Source organism: Neomonachus schauinslandi, chromosome 9 (assembly GCF_002201575.2).
Source record: "Neomonachus schauinslandi chromosome 9, ASM220157v2, whole genome shotgun sequence".
NCBI lineage: Eukaryota > Metazoa > Chordata > Mammalia > Carnivora > Phocidae > Neomonachus > Neomonachus schauinslandi.
Genome location: NC_058411.1, coordinates 100,690,856 through 100,706,475, shown reverse-complemented (window position 1 = coordinate 100,706,475; position 15,620 = coordinate 100,690,856). Strand labels below are relative to the sequence as shown.

At 34.4% G+C, this 15,620-nt stretch overlaps 1 protein-coding gene across 1 annotated transcript in view; it reads left to right on the top strand.

The window, feature by feature from the left end:
* The window catches only part of VPS13C (vacuolar protein sorting 13 homolog C), a 176,373-nt gene that overhangs the window by 146,994 nt on the left and 13,759 nt on the right, over positions 1 to 15,620 (top strand). The window contains 12 exon segments of the mRNA XM_044918118.1: positions 170 to 231; positions 369 to 438; positions 1,261 to 1,372; positions 1,488 to 1,601; positions 3,584 to 3,723; positions 5,385 to 5,466; positions 6,871 to 6,984; positions 7,775 to 7,850; positions 8,497 to 8,660; positions 9,905 to 9,950; positions 11,583 to 11,706; positions 12,226 to 12,340. Coding sequence (XP_044774053.1) covers positions 170 to 231; positions 369 to 438; positions 1,261 to 1,372; positions 1,488 to 1,601; positions 3,584 to 3,723; positions 5,385 to 5,466; positions 6,871 to 6,984; positions 7,775 to 7,850; positions 8,497 to 8,660; positions 9,905 to 9,950; positions 11,583 to 11,706; positions 12,226 to 12,340 — 1,219 coding nt within the window.

Here is a 15,620-nt window from a genome sequence, read left to right as displayed (position 1 = left end):
AGATTTAAAGTGAAACTTCTAATAGCACCACATATACAATGCAGATATTTAATTCTGATAAAATTAGCAACCTCTTATCTCTAAAAGTAAAAGTTATTACATTATTTTAAATCCTGCTGAATTCTTTTCTTTTTTTTTTTTTTTTTTAAAGTTTTTATTTTTTTTCCAGGTAAATTTTTTCTTTTTTTTTTTTTTCTTTTGCTCCTCCAAAATTTATTGCTTTGGATTCAAGTAAAAAAAAAAAAAAAAGAAAGAAAAAACTGAAAAAATCAAGACATCTATTTTAAAAATTAAGTAGACATTATTTTGATCTAGTATAAAGCTTGATTGTATTTTCCTGTGTTTTTTTTTTTCTTTCTTCCTCTTAGAGCCCAAACCTTTCATTGATGTGAGTGTCATCACAAGATTTAATGAATACAGTAAAGTATTACAGTTCAAGTAAGTAAAGATTCCCCTATTTATCTAAAGGAATTTAAAATGAGAATCTACTTTGAAAATAAATTTCACTCTTGTGAGGCTGACTTCCATATAAAACTTATTTTCCTGGGGCGCCTGGGTGACTCAGTCGTTAAGCATCTGCCTTCGGCTCAGGTCATGATCCCAGAGTGCTGGGATCGAGCCCCGCATCGGGCTCTCTGCTCTGCAGGAAGCCTGCTTCTCCCTCTCCCACTCCCCCTGCTTGTGTTCCCTCTCTCGCTGTGTCTGTCTCTGTCTAATAAATAAATTAAAAAAAAAAACAACTTATTTTCCACCTGAACATACGAATCTACTTTTGGTCAAGTAATTTTCTGTGTTGAAACTTAATAATAGTCCCTCTATATTTTAAAGTGTAAAATTCCTTAACCACTTTTCCTCTTTGTAATTCCAATTAGAATATAAAATAGCCAGTGAAATATGAATGATGTATGTATTTGTGAAATGTGCTCTTGAAAGCAATTGCTATGGCCCTTAAAAATGAAATAATACATGCTATATCATCTAATTGTATTTGTCTCTTCTGTAACATGATAAATATGGGATTTGGGACTTTAAATGCTAAGTATCAATACAGCAGTATTACTTCTAGTGAAACCTTAACTTGAATGGGAAAAGAAAAAAACATCTCAGTTAAGGATACTTTGGTCTTGTTAACGTAACACTTTTTTTAAGAGATGGAGTAAAATCTTATTGTGACTTCTGGCCAAAATCAAAGTTTAACATTGAAAATTACAAGGTTTGATAGAAACCCTTTTCTGTCTTTTAAAAAATTTTTTTCCTCAGGTATTTTATGGTCCTCATTCAGGAAATGGCCTTGAAAGTTGATCAGGGGTTTCTGGGAGCTATTATTGCACTGTTTACCCCAACAACTGACCCTGAAGCTGAAAGAAAACGGGTAACAATTTTTATTTCTTGGGAAAATTATAAACAAAAAAAAATAAATCATCCATTCTTTGAACTAATTAGAGAAAAAAAATCAACATATTAATTCTTCATTTCATTTTTTTCAGACAAAGTTAATCCAACAAGATATTGATGCTCTAAATACAGAATTAATGGAGACTTCGATGACTGATATGTCAGTTCTTAGTTTCTTTGAACATTTCCATATTTCTCCTGTTAAGGTTTGTTGCAATTATTATTTTGAAAATTGTGCAGAATTGTTGTAGGATTTTTAAAGGCTCTGTGTATAAATGTGTGTTTTAATTTGTTGTATCAAATATTTGGTGGGAATTTTGTTTGATTAATTGAAATAATTAAGACAATTCTCTGTAACATATGTACAACCATAATTCCCACAGAGAAACCGTCAGAGCATGTTCTCTAGTCTTGAATTAATAACCCCTTTATTCAAGGAAGGAGCTGACAAAAGCATTTCTTAATTAAGCGAGGAAGTGCTCACCAACATTTAATGTTTTGGTTGCACTTTGTAACTACTATCATTGTCTAAAGAGAGAGCTATAATGGGTGCCCTAACCAGAATGTGAAAACGCTGAAGTAGGTATTATACTGTTGATGTGGTGGTTTTCACCCTTCCAAAATTTGATTGTAACTAAGGGAGTGGAAAATTGGATACCTTTCACTTGCCTGTTTTTGTACTTTATGAACCCATTTCCTTTTCTCCTTTTGTTGTTCTTTTTAGGTTTTATAGGAAGAGGTGACTGCATAGTAAATTCACAAATGCCACCAACCATAACTCTCTAAACTTGTGTAATGGGCCAGATTTACAATTAAGTAACTCTAAAATATTGATGGTCCTTTACATTCTCAAAAACTGTTTACAGCACATTATTTTCAATTGCATACACCATTCATTTCAGCTAAGTAAATTAATTTATAAAATGGAATTGAATTACTATTTTAAATTAATGTACTAGTTTGGTAGTATTAGACATATTTATAGTGTTAAGTTTAAAATTTATATCATTTTATGTGGTAGGTTATACACAAATTTCTTTTTCATTATTAAGTGAAAATCACTTATGAGATTGAACAATACCTTCAACAAATATTTGCTGAATGCCTACTGTCAAAGTTATTCTGAAAGTTATAAAATGACTTCATGGAGCTTACAATCTTAGGGGAGTGCTAAAGATTGTTAATTTATTGATTCATGATTTTACACACATTAGGAATTATGTCATGAAGTTGAATAATTAAGGTCGTGATAAGTTGTCTTCTTATTCCATGATGACTTTGCCTTAGGGAAAGGCTGGACATCTGTCCACCTAAGCTTACTTTTCCGGGATCTGGATACTCTCTGACTCTGTGGATGTCCACATCAAATCAACAAACAAACAAACAAAACCACACCCAAAACCAGGCTTTCCCAGTTTTATCCCGTCTCTTTTATTGAGCTCTACATTGGTTAGGGGAAATGCAGCATAAGAAAGGAAAGTTACCTGCTTTATTTGCCCAGATGGAACTACCTTCTGCCTGTGCCTTTTGCCACTATTGCACTAGTGACGATACAGCACAAAGTAGAAGAAGCTAAATGGGGATGTGAAAATCTCATGTTTAAGTACTGAGTTGAAGGAGTCTGTGAAAGCTGAAAGCCTTATTACTCTTTTAAAAATTTATTTAGCACCTTGCTAATTGTTGCCATAATTGTCATGTTGTTGTTATTATTATGGTACAATTATTATTGTTAATTATATTGTATAAAAATGTACATATTATACATAATATATAATTGTAATTGTTAATTATTGCCATAAATTATTTACCTCAATTGGATGAAAATAAATGATTATTTATTATTTTCACTGGTAGACATGTTTTGTGTGCCAGTTGACATATTTTCTTCTTAAATGATTATACTATTTTTGTGAAGTGTTTTGAGCCCCTCCATGTAAACGCAATGGTATTTATACACTTTAGATAAAATTTTAGCTCTTTGGAACAGGCTAATTTTATCAAAAAGCAAATGTGAGAATCAGGTATTAGTGAGTTATCCTGTGTGGTGTGTAGAGTAACAAATAATAACTTTGTTTAGGATTCTGAAAGATACAACATCTGTTTGTGTCTGGAAGATCTGATTCCTATGTATGTGAATGTTTTGGTTTTGTTTTTAGTTTTTATTTATTAAGCATTATTTTTCTTTTAGTTGCATTTGAGTCTGTCCTTGGGTAGTGGAGGCGAAGAGTCAGACAAAGAAAAACAAGAAATGATTGCAATTCATTCTGTCAATCTGCTGTTGAAAAGCATAGGTGCTACTCTGACTGATGTGGATGACCTAATATTCAAGTAAGATTTGTGTTAAAGTGGATGGGGGGGAGGGTTTTGTGCCAAGGTTATGTTTCTGCGTATTAATTCTTCCCACTTGGGCTAGAATGTTAGCTTAGAAAATGATAAGTCTCACTATACTTGAAGTTTGACCCCTTTCTAATTATGCTTTTTAGATATGCTTATTTTACTCAAAGAGTTTTATATTTTCTTTAGTTATTCATATGTTGATAATACATGAATGTAGAATAAAAATGGAATTATTTTAGTAGTAGCTTATAAATTGACCATGTTTTAAAGCAGATTTATATTTAGAAATATGTAGCAGTGTGGTGAGATTTCAGTGTAATCATATGGAAAAGCATAGACAATAACTCTTTGTAACATTTAATCTGAGAATAATTACGTGTGCTGGACATAAATAAATTCAACAAATGTTTATTGAATTGAATATTCAGCAATGATACTGGAATAAGTAGTTACCTTGGAGAAAAGAAAAACCATTTGTATTATTTCCACCTTACTTGTTGTATACATCAAATTTCATAGGAATGGAAGGACTAAATATAAAACTCAAATGAAAAAGATTGAGGAAAATATCAAGGTTAATTGTAGTCAAATCTCTGAGTAAAGGCAGTCTTCTCAGTTTAAAAGCAATGGGAAAACCCGCAGTGGAAAATACAAGATCGATTTGACTACCTAACAAACACTTTACAAAACAAAATCAATGGAAGCAATTAGAAAATGAACTGGGAAAATAGAATGACGAGTATGACAGAGAGAAGATTGATAGTCTTAATATTAAACACAGATAAGACAAACCTAAAGATTCCTGTGCTGTAATTGCCAGTGGACAATAAGAGAGAATTTGCAAAAGGGAAGATACAGCAGCTGATAGATATTTGAAATGCTCAGCTTTATCATTTCTCATATAATATATGCAAATTAAAGCAAATTATCCAAGGTTTCAAAACTGAATAATTCTAGTACTAGAGAGGGCTGGGTCTAACAAATGGGAACTTTTTTTTTAACTATTTGTGTGAGTGGGAAGATATATATCAAAGCCTCAAATGTTTTTTAGTAGTTTTTCACTCAGTGAATCTTTTCTTGGGAATTCATTCCAAAAAATAATCATGAAATGCAATCAAAGAGTTATATTCAAAATTTACATATGGCAATCCTAATTATTATTGTCAAGATTTGGAAATGTCTGACAGTGGGAGAATTGTTTTCTTATGACACTTACACATGATGGAATGTTATACATCCGTTAAAAATGGTTGTATAGAATTTTGAATAACCTAGAGAAATCCTTATTCACAATACTGAGTATAAAAATGCATACAAAATGTTTTAAATATTTTTGAATTGAATAGAAAAGAAAGAATTCAAAGCCGGAAATGACAAGGAAGAAAACCTAAAAAATCCACTGTATGATGGGATTATGGTTGAGTTTTTCAACCTTTTTACTCTTTGAGTATTTATGAGAGTTGTATGAGAATGTGCTATTTTTACAGTAATTTTGTTACCATGATATGAAGATCTCAAACATAAATTATATGTGGCAGATGTACAAATCAAACTGTGAAGGAATTAACGATGATAAATTTATCATGAAATTTTAAGTCTCTTTCTTTCAGAATGTAATCATCGTGCCTTTGAATCTTTCTTTCTCCTCCCAGACTTGCTTATTATGAACTTCGGTATCAGTTTTACAAGAGAGATCAGCTCATGTGGAGTGTTGTTAGACATTACAGTGAACAGGTAATTTCCTATCATAGTAGCTCACAAGGAATATACGTCGTAAGGTATCCGACAAAACATTTGTATGTGATGGCGCACTGTGCAAAAATTGTTTATCTAATTTACCTCAATTTTCAGTCTCATTCGTAGTTTTCTTGAATGATGAATTTCTATGTCTTTCGTTTTTTCCCTTCTGTATAAAAGTTTTTGAAAGTTTCCTTTGGTGCCTTTTTCCCTTTGCAATTATACATTTACCATTTTGGGAAAGAATACTGATGTAGGAAGCATCACACTTACTTCGTAAATGTCTCGAGTTTCTCAGCACAGTCTAGTAGAGTCAGGAGAGGAGTTCTAAGCCAGGCCCTTTCCCACGCCTCAGTTACTCCGTGGCTTGAATTGAATTGGATGCAGAGGCGTAGTAGTTGTTTCAGGGTGGTCGGCTAGCATCCCTGCACCGTGGAACTCCAGGGCGACGTTGCCCTTTCCTTCCTCTGCTGCAGGGTCTTTTCTCCTATGGTGTATATAGACATTATGATTATTACATGTTCAAATAAGGATATATTTTCCTTTGTGTTTTGTTTTGGTTATTATTTCCCCATCTAGTTTCATAGTAATAGCAATAGTAACATAATAATAAAAATAAGTAAAAAAATTTAAAAAATCATAAAAATAAGTAACTATTGTTGAATTATATATTCATTTAATATGTGTACTCAGCCTGGCAAGGTAAGTGTAATCCACCTCTTACTTTTTTTTTTAAAGATTTTAATTTTATTTATTTGTCAGAGAGAGAGAGTGAGCGCACAAGCAGGGTGAGCAGCAGACAGAGGGAGAAGCAGGCTCCCCGTTGAGCAGGGAGCCCAATGTGGGACTCGATCCCAGGGCCCTGGGACCATGACCTGAGCCGAAGGCAGATGCTTAACCAACTGCCACCTCTCAATTTTTATATATGAGAAGACTGAGGCCTTATTGTAGAGACTAATTGACCTGTCCAAGGTTACATAGCTGCTAACTGGCAGACTGCCTCGGACCTGTACTAGCATAATGCCTGGCACATAGTGAAAGATCAGTTAATGGATGTAGTCATGGTTATTCTGCATTTTTTTCCTTTAACAACCTCATGTAGTCAGTATTCTCCTTTCTTCCCAAGGCATCATGATATTGTTTCTTTTTTTTTTTTTTCAAGATTTTATTTATTTATTTGAGAGAGAGAGAATGAGAGAGAACACATGAGAGGGGGGAGGGTCAGAGGGAGAAGCAGACTCCCCGCCGAGCAGGGAGCCCGATGTGGGACTCGATCCAGGGACTCCAGGATCATGACCTGAGCCGAAGGCAGTCGCTTAACCAACTGAGCCACCCAGGCGCCCATGATATTGTTTCTTACAACAGTAGTAAAGGACTTACTATACTTTTTTTCCCCTTTAGTTCTTGAAACAGATGTATGTCCTTGTATTGGGCTTAGATGTGCTTGGAAACCCATTTGGATTAATTAGAGGTCTGTCTGAAGGAGTTGAAGCTTTATTCTATGAACCCTTCCAGGTATTGATCTTTTATTTATTTTAAGTATAGGTACAGAAAATGTTACTCTATTTTTTTAATGACAAATAATTTGTACTTTAATTGTATCTGGGAATTGAATAATGTTCAGGTAACAAAAATACATCATAATTTATTTAAAATTACATGAGATGACATTAAAAGATGGTTGTAGAATTAATTGAGCACTTCCAGTGTCTGGGCGATAAATGTGCCCACATTTTCCAGGATTTCACGTAGTTGTAAGGAAGAATGCTAGGTAGGTTAACACCATTTCAAACCTGTTTCACCAGTATGGAAAGGACTCGGGATAAGAAAAGCTGACTTTGTCTCGTATTCAAGCTTTCCTCTAACCCGTTCACCTCCATTGGGTGGAGGAATCCAGGAACCCAAAGTAGTGAGGGTTTTAGCAGGACAACACAGAGAGAACACATGGGAGAAAAAGACTGTGTGGGGTCTTAGTCTCGTTACCAGTGCAGCTTGCTGCAGCAGTCTGATGGGACTTGGCACTGGGAGGCCGACTTCAGATTGTGACTGAAACTATGATTTATTCCTATCCAGATTTTGTCATCTCAGAAGAGTTTGCCCATGTGGGTTGAAGGTATCTTCAGACACAATAGGTGTGCCGTCAGTATTTGAGTTAGAGGGTGAAAATTGGTATCACAGTGTTTGTGGATCTTTACAGATTCCCTGTCTTCATGGAAACCCTGAAATACTAGATCAAAAGTTTTAAGCTTATTTAAATTTTAAATAGCAAACTTTTCTCTCTCTCTCTCTTTTTTTTTTTGGTCAGGGTGCTGTTCAAGGCCCTGAAGAATTTGCTGAGGGCTTAGTGATTGGAGTAAGAAGTCTCTTTGGACACACTGTAGGTATGTATCACCTACTTGTGTATATAAATATATATATTTTTTATTATAATTATTCTAAAATGCAGTTTATAAAAAATAAAGAGGATCAGTTTTCTAATAATCCCTTTTAAAAGATCTGTTCCCTTGTTCTTAAATGGAAAATAACACTGACTTGCTGGGTTTGTTTATATGTCTTTGTAGTGTTGTATCAATGTGCTTTTTTTTATACAATACTTTTTATTTTTTTTATTTATTTTTTATTTTTTTTAAAGATTTTATTTATTTATTTGAGAGAGAGAGAATGAGAGACAGAGAGCATGAGAGGGAGGAGGGTCAGAGGGAGAAGCAGACTCCCCGCCGAGCAGGGAGCCCGACGCGGGACTCGATCCTGTGACTCCGGGATCATGACCTGAGCCGAAGGCAGTCGCTCAACCAACTGAGCCACCCAGGCGCCCTATACAATACTTTTTAGAACAGTTTTAGGTTTACAGAAAAATTTTGGAGAATCAGTGTACTTTAAATAGTTTTATTCTTCTTCTTGATAAATGGGAAATGATAAAAATACATTTCTGTATGTTTGTCTATGAGACCGAGGCTGAAGCACCTGTTTAAAGCAATAGTAATGGTCTTTAAAGAAACAGTGTGACTTCTCTGGGTCTTCCGATAGGTGGTGCAGCGGGAGTTGTATCTCGCATCACCGGTTCTGTTGGAAAAGGTTTGGCAGCAATTACAATGGACAAGGAATATCAGCAAAAAAGAAGAGAAGAGATGGGCCGACAGCCTAAAGATTTTGGAGACAGCCTGGCCAGAGGAGGAAAGGGCTTCCTGCGTGTAAGTCTCTTACTAAATCTTCAAGAAGCCCTGAACTTTGATATATACTTTACAAATGTACTTTAGCTGGTTTTTTGAAACTTGGAATATTACTTGTGAGTCAGGGTCTGTCACAGTAGCAATAGTGATAAATTGTGGACTTTTCTGTTTCCTTCTGGGCTCTCCTTCCCCAATATCACTATCACATCTATCCCCCAAATCCCAGACTTAGTTTGGCACTTGGGCTGGGGTGAGAGCACTCTTCTGGAAGGCAAAGAAACAAAGCAGAGAGAAATATGGTACATTATGGTAACTAGGGGGAGGAGAAGTTGTTCGGGTCGTTATCAGTTGACCATTTTTGTGGAGGGGAGGTATACAAGCTGAGTGTTTGTAAACCAGGAACTGCCTTTCACTGTTTTTCAGTACTTTAAAAATTATACAGGTAATATATGAATATTGTTTAATTATACAGGTAATATATGAATAGTCTCTGTATAAGTAATTATAAGAACTTGTCAGTTCTCCTTTTAATAAGTAATGGAAATATTATAGGTAAAGCTATAAAGTACTATTTGATCACCCTCACCTCTTCCCAGAAATATCTAATCTTCTCAACAGTGTGCATACTTCAGTTCTCTTTCTGTGCATTTGTATAATGTACAGGTAGTCTTATTTACTACCATTACTTGGCAAGTGTTAAGAATGTATACGCGTATTACTGTTTTAATTTTGGAAATAATTTCAGGAACTGTAACTTCTGTGTTTGTACCAGTGTTGTATGTTGTCTAATTGAAAGTGCCTTACTTGTCAGGCTATTTGCGATCCTTCACAGTTCCCTTCATTTTCAGTTTTCCACACTTCCGCTAAATTACGAAGTCATTTCATTAAAATTTATAATTAGATCTTAGGGATTATTTGGGTCAGCTCATTCATTTTACTGGTACAGAAACTGAGGTTTAAAGAGATTGAATCAATTGCCCGTGGTTACGTAGCTGATTGGTGCCAGAGCCAGATGTAGAATATTTTCATCTGCTTTCTATTTTTTTCTGTTATAAAATGTTACTTCTACAAAGTGCTTTTGTTTAAAATTTACTATTGTATAATATTTTAAAAATCATAGTGCTCACTTAGGTACATGTTCACATTATCAAGTTAAGTCCTCATTCTTTAAAAAAAGTTATTTCTAGTATGTATGTAGAGACCTCTAGTGGTTGGCTTAAAATTAAGCAATTTCCATTCAGGTTTATGATTGATCTCTCTTTCAGGGAGTTGTTGGAGGAGTGACTGGGATAATAACAAAACCTGTGGAAGGTAAGTTGAGAATGTTTCCTTCCGGTGCAAAGTCTGAAGAGTTGATATATGATAAACGTAATGGATGTTATGGCTACGAGTTATTTGAGAGAATTTCTGATTTCATGTTCATAGTCTTCAGTTGTTTTTTAGTCAATGTACTTTCTTCAGAAAGTTGAAAGAATCTATTAAGTAATAGACTCTCACCCAGGCTTTGAATGTTATTTTCAGCAGGATAATAGTTAAACTAGGTTCCTTTAGGTCCTCAATAGCAATTGATTCATTTTTTTTAATCCTGTTAAAAAAGTACTTTATTCGATCAAAACCCCAGTTGGCTTCTTTGTAGAACTTGACAAGCCGATTCTAAAATGGGGATTCAAATGGCCCCAAATAGCTACACCAATCTTGAAAAAGAACAAAGTTGGAGGACTTACACTATCCAATTTAAAAACTTACCATAAAGGTATAGTAGCCAAGACAGTGTGTTACTGGCATATGGATAGACATAACAGATCAATGGAATAGACTTGAGATTACAGAAGTAAACCCTTACATTTGTGGTCGGTTGATCTTCAACAAGGGTGCCAAGATAATTCCATGAAGAATAGCCTTTTCAGCAAATGGTGCTGGGACACCTGGATATAAACAGAATTTATGTGTCTGGCAACAACTCCACTTCTAGGTATATACCCAAGAGAATGGAGAACATATGCTCACTCAAAAACTTACATATAAATGTTCACAGAACATAATAGCCAGAATGTGGTAGCAACCTAAAGGACTATCAACTAATGCATAATTAAACAAAAGATGGTATACCTTACAATGGGATAGTATCCAGCTGTAAAAAGAAATCAAGTGCTGATATAAGTACAAGATGGATGAACCTTGAAAACACGTTGCGAGGTGAAAACAGCCAGTCACAAAGACCACGTATTGTTTGATTCCTTTTGTAGGAAATGTCCAGAATAGGCCAATCCACAGAAATAGAAAGTAGATTAGTGGTTGCCTAGGTCTGGGGGCTAGGGAGGAAGGAGCTAAATTGCACAGGATCCAGTGAAGATGGGTTGGGGGAAGTGGAGAATGATGCTAAGAGTCATGTGGTTTCTTTTTGCGATGATACAAATTTTCTAAAATTGACTGTGGTGATGGTGGCACATGTTAATGTACCAAAAACATTTAATTTGTACATTTCAATGGGTGAATTATATGGTATGTGAATTATAATTCAATAAAGTTCTTATACTTAAAAAAAAAAGTATACTGCTTGAAAAATCTTCTGATGGTAGACATAAAGAGAAAAATTTCTGGTCATTTCTGAAACCTTAGACTCTTAGGCCTAAGAATCAGTGGTAGTAAAACTTGCACATGATTCACGATGACCTGGAGGACGTGTTCAAACACAGGTTGCTGGGCCCTACTTCCAGAGTTTCAGATTCAGTAGGTCTGGGGCAGGGCCTAATAATTTGTGTTTTTAACACACTTTGAAAACCACTGTTTTTTACATGTTAGTATTAAATTTAACTTCTTTAGAAAACAAAATCTAGAAGCCTCCTGGGTAAAACATTTCTCTATTTGGCTCAGGCTTTTGTTGAGTTCAAACTTGTTTATTTTAAAATATCTTATACATTCATTGTTCTTGGTTCTATAAAGGTGCCAAAAAGGAAGGAGCTGCTGGATTCTTTAAAGGAATTGGAAAGGGGCTTGTGGGTGCTGTGGCTCGTCCAACCGGTGGAATCATAGATATGGCCAGCAGCACCTTCCAAGGAATTCAGAGGTAATTAGGTAAACATACTGTGTGCAAGGTTTGGGTCTGTGTGCTAATGGGTGCTAGGCATGCATCAACAGGTTAAACACTTGGCCTGCTCTTCAGGATGTTGACGTCTAAGTGAAAGCTATGACAGGTTCACAAGGTGGGGTGCCACCAGAGAGGAGTAAGAAGAGACAGTTTTTATGGTTCACTTTCTCTTATTTTCAACAAATGTTGATTGGTACCTACTATATGCCAGGTCCTGTGCTAGCTGCTTGCACAGAGAGTGGACAGCCTAGTCTGTGCCTTTGTTATTTTGTTATTTTCTTTTTTTTAAGGAAAGGTGGGGGGAACTTGGAGTCCAATAGACTTTGTTTTAATACTTGGCGCATTATAATGGGCACATTATTTAAAATTACTCTGTTTTTATCAAATATTGATATAATATGGAATGTAGTACAGTATTTAATCCACACATATATTTGTATGTATTATTTTGAAAGATTCTTATGTATTTTCTTATATTTACTCTGCTGCCTTATACAGAGCAGCAGAATCAACCGAGGAAGTGTCCAGGCTCCGTCCCCCTCGTTTCATCCACGAGGACGGCATCATTCGCCCATATGAAAGACAGGAATCCGAGGGCTATGATTTATTTGAGGTATAAATTCTCTTCTTCATCGTCACGGGTAAAATTTAATATTAAAGATTTCTAGGACGAGGATTTCATGGGTGGTTCTTAAAGTTCCTGATTCATGAACTTCTTTAAGGATTACACAGGGAACATCATTTGTAGAGTAGAATTTATTATCTATTTTTTATTTTTGCATAATGTGTTAAATGAGAATGGTAATTTTTTTCTGCACAGGAACAAAGCCTTTTTTGTGCAGAAAAGATAATGTTAAAAGAAGTCATAGGCCTACTTACTGTGGGTGTGGTAGCTCATTTAGTTAATGGTTAACTTTGGTCTCCAACTTTATAGCCAATTATAGGAATTCCACTGCTTCCTTTGCTCCCAGCCAAATTAATTTATTTGGATTACTCTGTAAATCTAGATTTATTCAGGTAAACAGAAGCTGGAGGAGAGAAAAAAAAGATTATGCACAATTATAGTCTTTTTAAACCTTAAAAATATTTTAAGGTGCATTTTTTTTGGCTTTTATTTTAGTTTTAACTTTACTACATTTAAATAATGTATACATATGTAAATTGCTTTTCTCCCTTGACTGGAATCCCGTCTCCCCAAAAATTTATTAATATTTTCCTACTTTGACTTCAAAATAATACGACTCTTTATTGTTCTTAGCCTTTGGTTTTTATTGTATGTGATTACATTTTATCTTTCTGCATGCTTCTAACTTTATTTTCTTTCTTTTTCTGCCTACACAGCAAGAACCGGAAATACAGGAGTAAATGTTTCCTATACTACTACTTGATTTCATCCTTAAAAATCAAAACAAACTGTGTTATTAATTGACTGTCTTTGATTTATTTAGATTGAGTGTTCATTTCAGTGAAGTTTTCTTTACAACTCTCCCCTCTCTCTCAACTTTTTATTGTAGTGGTTTGACTACACACAAAGATGGTGGTATTCCTGGTAATACTGCACGGGAATAAGGGATCAGTATAAAAGATTAAAGGGTGTAGGAAATTAACTCTCCTCTTTTTTTAGTTGGTGAAAGACTTTCTTGTGTCCAGAAGCAGACAATTTTACTATCATTTGGAAAATTTTATCTTTTCTTATGGTATTCATGTATTTTCAGGTAAAGCCGAAAAATAAGGACAATTCTCATGTCCAGTCTATTACGTGTTCTTTACATTTGTGAGTCCTGATGATGGAATTACATAACTATGTTTCACCCTTCACCCAAGATTGACTCAAATTATGGGGCTGTTAACTGGGGCATATGTTTTATTTATTTATTTTTTTTTTTAAAGATTATTTATTTATTTATTTATTTGGCACAGAGAGAGAGATAGAGAGAGCACAAGCAGGGTGAGCAGCAGGCAGAGGGAGAGCGAGAAGCAGGCTCTCTGCTGAGCAGGGAGCCCTATGCGGGACTCGATCCCAGGACCCTGGGATCATGACCTGAGCCGAAGGCAGCTGCTTAACCGACTGAGCCACCCAGGCGCCCCTGGGGCATATGTTTTAAATTGAAATATAAGTTGCTGTTGAGCCGTCCTTAGACCTCAAAAGAGTTGAGACATGAATTTTGAGATTTTCCTTAATCTCTTTTTTTCTTTTTTTTACCTCTCAGTACTCTTGCTAGTCCAATGGCAATCATTTTATAATTATGTTATATACATTCTCAGCCTTTAGCGTTTTTGCTTTTGAAAACTTGAATCTCCTTGTTTGTTATGCTTATTTCACAATTAGTATTTTGAATTAACATAAATAGAAGTTGAACATATAATTTGGCAAATTATTTAAGTGTCCCCTGAATTTATAAATATCTTTATTTTGTATAGATATCTGTATTTTTAAAAACCAATCATTTTTGCTTTTAAGTTCTTAAAGAGGATTTGTTATCTTAAGTGAGAACAAAAATAATTCTAAACTATTATTTTGAAATTAGTACCCTCGTAGTTAGTTCTGAAAATAAATTGTGTTTTGATTTCTCTCCTTATTATAAATGATAGAGATGTTTGATTTGATTTAGCAGCATCTTATCTGGCAGCCTTCATTCTTCTCCCCAAAATTGAAACCAAAGTATACACTTATACTTAATGTGCCGTCCATTTAAAGAGAGTGAAACTGCTGACATGTAACTGTTCAGTTGGGACTATATACTGTTTAAACTGCAGTTACCAAAAGAATAAGTTGAATGCTTCTTATTTAAAACAAGCACTTTAAAGAAGAAAGAATGACAGCCAAAGATCAGCCGAAACCATAGCTGACAAACTTTTCTTGTGCCTAGATAATTGAGGGTTGGCAAAAATGTCACCGCATGTACAGTTTCTCTGAGAACCAAGCACATAACTAATTCAAGATGCTGTCTTAAATCATCACTAATAATTAGCCTTCCTTCTTAGGTAAAAGTAACGATTTTTAATTTTCCTGGATATATTGAAATTTTAATGAGACTTGACTTTTGGGAAATTGTATAACTTGTTTAAATTTTTTTCTTATGGTTTACTTTTTGTTTGTTTAGCTCTTTATGTTATTAACCTTGTGATTTCCCTTTTTACAATTGCATGTTTATAAGCACAAAATTCAAGTAACTTTTTATTATTTTAGCTAAATATATCTTGTCTGATTTATTAGTTTTTGTTGTGATATCAGACAGCCTTTTAAACTTTAATATATTTATAGTTACTGGAAGAAATAGAATGGTTGTACATTAATGAGAGGACGTGGTAATTTTTTTCCATGGGTGACAAGGATAGGCATGGATAGTTAAATTCAGGTTATTTCATTCCTTGCCTATCTTGCTGTAATCACTTTGGTATGAAGTATTTATTGGTTATCTAAACTGTGCTGGATATACAAAAGAAATAACACTTCAGTCCTTAAGGGACCAAGTATAACAAAATGTGTAAATAGTAAAGAGCACTATAGTGTAAAACTCTGTCCTCCCAGCCCTTACTATAACATGGGTACATTCTAAATAATTTATTTGGGAATCTTTTCATTTACCCCATTTTCTTTTTCCCTTGAGTATTGCTCTGTATTCTTTACTCAGCTTTGAAAGTTACTAAATCATATACTTTGTTTTCATAGGATATGCTTTCCTGCTTATCCTTTATTTTCCTAAGATAATTACTGTTTACACATGCATATATATATATGCGTGCACACACACACACGCACACACACATATATATATAGCCAGTTTTTATTTAATATTCTTTTGGTTCACATACTTAGGACTATGTAATATTTAAAATGGTGTTTGTTGATTTTTTATTTTAATTATATTTTTCCATGTTCATAGAAATGC